The sequence below is a fragment of the Galeopterus variegatus genome, unplaced genomic scaffold (genome assembly GCF_000696425.1).
Source record: "Galeopterus variegatus unplaced genomic scaffold, G_variegatus-3.0.2 Scaffold1584, whole genome shotgun sequence".
In the NCBI taxonomy this organism is placed as follows: domain Eukaryota; kingdom Metazoa; phylum Chordata; class Mammalia; order Dermoptera; family Cynocephalidae; genus Galeopterus; species Galeopterus variegatus.
The window spans coordinates 279,242-285,782 of record NW_007727695.1 but is presented as its reverse complement, the minus strand read 5'-3'; the positions used below and the strand labels follow the sequence as shown (position 1 = coordinate 285,782).

Below are 6,541 nucleotides of genomic sequence, written 5' to 3'. Positions count from 1 at the left end.
CATGGAATGCTGGGGCACTCACTGCAATTGTTCCTGGTACAATATGACAATAGTCAATTAATTGACAAGGACTTTGAACACCTGGTAGGTGGACCAACCATGATGTTGAGTAGGGAATATAAAGACTACAGAACCACAGTCCTTGATTTAAAAGAGCTGGTGATTTATTCTGTCATCTACATAAACTTTAGCTTGGGAAGATAATTTGACAGAGACAAAACCAGGAGCAAATATATCACAACAGAATCAAGTGCTTGACTGGGTGGAATGAATTCTAAGGACAATATAAATTCAGAAATGGAAATTTAAGGAATTCTTAAAGGAAGTGAGGGAGGCTTAAAGTTCACTGCGAAAGAACTATCAGGATGTGGATTGATGAAGGGAGTGGCGAGGCTTGGGGAGACGGCGCTTGTCAGATCCTCAGCAACGGGAGGGAGTGGTGGGTGAAACTGCAGATGCGTAGGGCAGGGATGGGGGGTTGGCAGGGAGGGTTGCAGAACTGCCAGCTGCCTAGACTTTGCGGAAAGCCTTGTTCAGGTTTTTAAAATTACTCTTTCCAGACTTCCTCTGAGATTTCTTCTTTGGCTAACATTCCTTAGCCTGGAGCGCGTCTCCTGTCCTTGTCTTTCTCCTCTTTTCTTTTCTTTCTTTCAGATTATTAAATTTAAACCGTTCTTTGTGACTCTCTTTCCTGGGGGAGTCGCTGCAAGAATGAGAGGAATGATGATGCGTTTGGAAAACGATGCATCTCTCTGAACTTGAGTCCTTCTCTGAGTTGCGTAACTTCCCTGATAAGCCCAGATGATGTCTCTTACTACGACCCTTGTGGCTGTCCTTCACCCCTTGGCCGAGCAGGGTCCTCCCCCTACCACTCCCACTTTCTCCTAGTCTCTCCTCCCCAGGAATTTCATCACTTCCTAGAACAGCCAGAACGTTTGTGGTCTCAGTTAGTGTTTAACCAAACATCTATCTCTAAGGGGTGGGCTGAACCGATACAGAAGGAAGATTGATAGCTTGAGACTCAGGAAGACAACTTCTGCAGGGTGACTCCCTGGCTTCTGGAGGAGAGGGAAGGAGGACAGTGGGCCAGTGGCACAGAAGTGACACACGATGGAATCTGGCTTCACCTCTAAGGATGCTTATCTAAGCCATTTTAACCCTCGGGATTACCTAGAAAAATATTACAACTTTGGGACCAGAAACTCTGCAGAAGACCAGATTCTGAGGCATGTTCTGAAAAACCTTTTTAAGATATTCTGCCTAGGTGAGTTTGTCTGTTGCCTGTGTGTCTTTTTCTAAATTTGAGTCATAGAGACAGAGTCTCAGGGCATGACTGGGTTTTGTGTCCAGTCATCATTATTTGACAGCCTCTGTGGCATCACCTGTTTATTTAACTAGGATAAAAACCAGTGTTGGCATAGCTACTTTACAGTATTACAAAATGCTTGTATATCCATGATCTCATCTGGTCATGCAAAAGGGAAACCAGAGGGCCCAAGTGCTGTCCTTGAGTCTACACTGATTTGCTAGGTGACTTGAGGGAGCCAATTAACCTCAATGTGCCATATAAGAAATGAAGATTCTAACACTTACTCTGTTTCTAACTCGAAGGAATGTTGTGAATATGCATGAGACAAAGACCTCCCAATATATGAAGAACTGGGAGCTTTTTGGAGAAAGACATTATGTAAAGTCAATTTTTTAAAAAAATTAATTTTCTCCGAAAGTATTCCTTAATAGTTTTACATTTTTTTGTGTAGCAGTCTTTCTGGATCACTGGTTTGTACACCAGATGTAGATCTTCTTTTCCATCTCCTAGACTTTAAAATAGCCCATCAACATACCTGAACCTTGGATTGGGGAATAGAAAATGAAAAGATGTTTTAAAAAAAAAATTTGAGGGAAGAGTTGTGAATAGTGGTGGTATGACTTTGGGGATCTCCAACACAATCACAGTGAAGACAGTGTAAATTCAGCTTTGTCCACTGCCACATGGCTCCTGACCGCCCTTTTTCATTCCCCTGTCCAACCCAGATGGTGTGAAGGGAGACCTCCTGATTGACATCGGCTCTGGGCCCACCATCTACCAGCTCCTCTCTGCTTGTGAATCCTTCAAGGAGATCATCGTCACTGACTACACAGACCAGAACCTGCAGGAACTGGAAAAGTGGCTGAAGAAGGAGCCTGGCGCCTTTGACTGGTCCCCAGTGGTGACCTATGTGTGTGATCTTGAGGGAAACAGGTAGAGAAATTGATCTGATTCTTGGCTTGCTGGGGCTACCTGAGTGGAGTGATAGTTGGTTTTTCTGAAACAAGAATTATCTTTAGATTCCAAGTTGAAAAAACAAGGGAGACAGGAAGATAGAGACAAAAGAGAAATCCAAATGGAGAATGAAAGCTAAGGGGGGAGAGACAGAGACAGAGACAGAGACAGAACTGAGATACAGGTGTGTGTGTGTGTGTGTGTGTGTTTGTGGGCTTGTGTGTGTATGCATGTGAGTGCATGCACCAGAACAGGAAAAGACACAGGGAAAGAGTCAAAGAGATGGATACTGAGCTAAGAGGAATGGACACACAATCTTTCCAGGCCTGTGGGGTGTGGAGGTAGTGTATGGGTCAGGTACCATGGGACCTAGTTTTAGGACAACTTCAAGTAAGAGGCTAGCCCAACTCCTCACCAGCAGCTTCTGGGTATCAGGGCTTGCCCTCTCCCCTGACCCCAGTGCCATTCTGTTGCTAGTCATCCCAGCCCATAGGAATTGGCTGTGAGTGTGGCCAGTGCTGACACCACCAGATACAACAAAAAGCTGACTAGGTTTTGAAACCGAGATAAGCAACATAAAGGAATTATTTGGAAAGAGTTTATTACCCACCATCCATAAAATTAGAGCTTTACATACTCACAACTAATGGTCAAAATCTTACACTACCACATGTTGAAGTAAATTTATACAAGTGAGTTTTGTTTAAATTATTGATTTCTGCCCACACAGGAAATTGACAACAGCCGGCCAGTCAGAGGTGGCCAGGTCTGTGTTTCACTTTGTCTTTCTCCATCTTTTGCTGATTGTCCTGCAGTGTCCTCTCTCCTGCCGAACTGACCAACCTCCTGGAGCATCATGTCTTTGCTGCTGTTAATATTGCCAAGACCCTGCAGGCTCCTTTGCAAACTGCATGAAAAGACGAGTATTTCTCCTTCTGGGATCCTGCTGTCCCTGTCTGCTATTTCTTATATGCTTAGTTATACTTTCCTTTCTCTGTTTTTATGCTCTTGTGGTTTTTTTTTTTTTTAAACCTTTTTCCTGTCTTTCCCCTCCTCTACCCATGATTTAATTTTCACATGACTCTCTCTCTCCTCATGCCTCCAATCCACTTTTTGCTATATTTCCCCCCATTTTGCTTATATGCTACACACGGTATGTATTGCGCAACATCCCCTGTCTTTCCTTTTTTTGTCTTTTCATTCACAATGGGAAAGTACGTCTATATTTAAATTAACATATCCAAGGAAAAGTCTCTAATTTCCTGGCGAGACAATCTCTCTCAAGAAACAAGTACTAACACTTTTTGGCTCATGGTTAAAGGAAGTAGCATTCATTCATTCAACAAACCTATATGAAGCAACTATAATGTGCCACAGTACTAGCTACTGAGACAGAATGGTGGACAGGACAGGGGAGGGCCCTTTTCTCCCAGAACTCACATTAGGAAAGGCAGGCAAGGGACAGATTATTTGGAGCCTTCTAGGCCAAGTCAAAGATCATGAACTTCAAGTGTAATGAGAAGGCATTAGAGTTATGGCCAGGAGAGTGTGATGAGACCCAATTTACATCTGCAATGTTCTCTCTGGCTGCTGTGTGGAGAATGGATTGGAGGAGCTTACAGTGGAACAAAAGACGGAGAAAGGAGACAATCTAAGTCCAGGTGAGAGGTGATGGTGGCTTGGACTATGGCGATGGAGAGAGGTAAATGGTTTGGAGACTAATAGCTGAGCTAGAATGGATAATAGTTGGTAATGATTGGTTATGTGGTGTGAGGAGAGAGAGATATCGAGGGAGACCCCCACGTTCCAGAACCTGAACAAGGAGAATTGAGGTAACATTCTTGAATCCCAGGGATCAATGTAAAATCATGAGGGTTTACTATATTCCTAAAGAATATGCCTGCTTCCGCTCTCTTTAGGAAGTGATGGTCAATTCATTTCTCTATAATTGCACTTATAATTGATTTCCATCTGCGTGCCCACTTTTGTTTATTCCTGAGAGTCAGTCTATCTTCTGAAATTAACTCTAATGTCAGCTTCTACTTGAATTTCTTTTTTTCTAATGTTAACATTTATTTAACCCAATATATCCAAAATATTATTGTTTCAACATGTAATCAATATAAAAAGTATTACTAAGTTTTTCATACTAAGTCTTCAAAATCTGGTGTGTATTTTACCCTTATAGAACATTGCAATTCAAATTAATCATATTCAAATGCTTCATAGTCATATGTGGCTAGTGGCTACCATACTGGATAGCACAGCCCTAGAGAAATAAGGCTCTGTTTTTTTAACTTTTACTATAGTGATTTATGACAGTGATTGCTTTGGTAAAGTGGGGAGTCTCCATACCTCCTGCCCTTCCTGATGTAAATCAGAGATTTTATGTGGTGAGTTTGCATAAAATGTTGGAACCTGAATTAGAATCTAAAGCTTGAACACTTTATGGTGTTCAAAATAGTGTTTCTTTTTTTTTAATTGTGGTAAAATATGTATAACATAAGATTTGCCACTTTTACAACTTTTAAACATACAATTGCATGGACTTAATATTAATTATATTCACAACGCTATGTGACCATCACCTGTATCTATTTCTAAAACTTTTTCATCATCCTAAACACAAAGTCTGTACCCATTATGTAATCACTTTCCATTATTCCTTCCCCCCAGTTTCTGGTAACCTGTAATCTACTTCTGTCCTGGAATTCTTTTTCTTTTTCTATTTATTTTTTCTCAATTGACCCATGAGGATTGTATATATTTATGGGGTACAGTGTGATATTCAGGAACATTTATCCAGTGTTGCAATGATCATATCAGGGTAATTAGCATACCCAACACCTCAAACACTTGTCACATGCTCTATTTACAATAGCCAAGTTATGGAACCATTTTCAAAGTCCATCACTGGATTATTTGATAAAAAATACAATGGAATACTACTTGTCCATAAAAAAGAATAAAATTCTGTTATTTGAAGCAACATGGATGAACTTGGAGAAAATAAGTGAAATAAGCCAGGCACAGAAGGAGAAATACTACATGTTCTCACTCATATGTGGAAGCTAAAAAGTTGATCTCATAGAAGTAGAGAGTAGAATAGTGGTTACTAGAGATGGACAAGGGGTAGGGGAAAGGGGGCATAGAGAAAGGGTGGTCAGTGGATACAAAGTTGCAGCTGGGCAGGAGGAAGAAGATCAGGTGTTCTGGAGCACTGTAGGGAGACTACAGTCAACAACAAATTATTGTACAACTTCAAGTAGCTCGTAGAGAGGATTTTGAAAGGTCCCAATACTCAAATTTCTTTAACCTCTGATTGTCTATTAATGGTCTGCTGAATTCTGGCAATTTTCTTCCTCTCAAGGTTATTAGGAGTATTCTAAACTTTATATTCATTTTCTTACATACTGTTGATACACTGCTTTATTGGTAGTAAATGTGGATGTCAAATGTAAGTTCTCAAGGTGACTCATTGGTGGTACAAATGTTTATTAAACAGCAGTATGAATAAACTAGGGGTTTTAATTTTTTTCCCAATTAACATTTCGCTATCATCCAGAGTTGCTTAACTCTGTTATTTTATACTGATATTTTATTACTTTCATATGACATAGTAAGTTCTAAAATCAGGTAGTATAATGCTCCTACATTGTTCATTTTCAAGATTGTTCTGGAAATTCTAGTGCCACTATATTTTGACATAAATTTTAGAATATGCTTGTCAATTTCTTCAAAAAAAGCCTAGTGAGACTTTGATTGGAATTTCTTTGGACTTAATGATAAATTTAGGAGAATAGTCTGTAATGTCTCCATTTATTTAGGACTTGTTTAATTTCTCTCAGCAATGTTTTGTAGTTAAATTTTTCCTAAGCGTTTCATGTTTTTTAATGCTATTGCTAGTTATATTTTCTAAATTTCATTTTTATTTTATTTTATTAATTTCACTTTTATTTCATTTGCTAGTATATAGAAATACAATTGATTTTTTGTACATTGCCCTTGTGTCCTGTGGCCTTGCTGACTTCACTAATTAATTTCAGTAGCCTTTTTTGTAGATTCAATAGGGTTTTCTCTTTTTTTTTTTTTTTTTGGCCAAAAAACAAGTCTTAATACATTAAAAAAGACTAAGATCATAGAAAATATGTTTTCTGACCACAATAACAGAAGGAAATTTAGAAAATTCACTAGTTTGTGGAAATTGAACAACACAGTCCTAAATAAACAATGGGTAAAAAGAAAAATCACAGGGAAATTAGAGAGTACTTTGAGATA

The 6,541-nt window shown here is 39.3% G+C and overlaps 1 protein-coding gene across 1 annotated transcript in view; it reads left to right on the top strand.

Moving 5' to 3' along the window:
* The first annotated feature begins 981 nt into the window (after positions 1-981).
* NNMT (nicotinamide N-methyltransferase) overlaps positions 982-6,541 on the top strand; it is an 18,393-nt gene continuing 12,833 nt past the window's right edge. The window contains exons 1-2 of the mRNA XM_008577827.1: positions 982-1,264; positions 2,035-2,242. Of these exons, the coding sequence (XP_008576049.1) occupies positions 1,111-1,264; positions 2,035-2,242 (362 nt within the window). The 5' untranslated portion in view covers positions 982-1,110. The remainder of the gene's footprint in view (positions 1,265-2,034; positions 2,243-6,541) is intronic.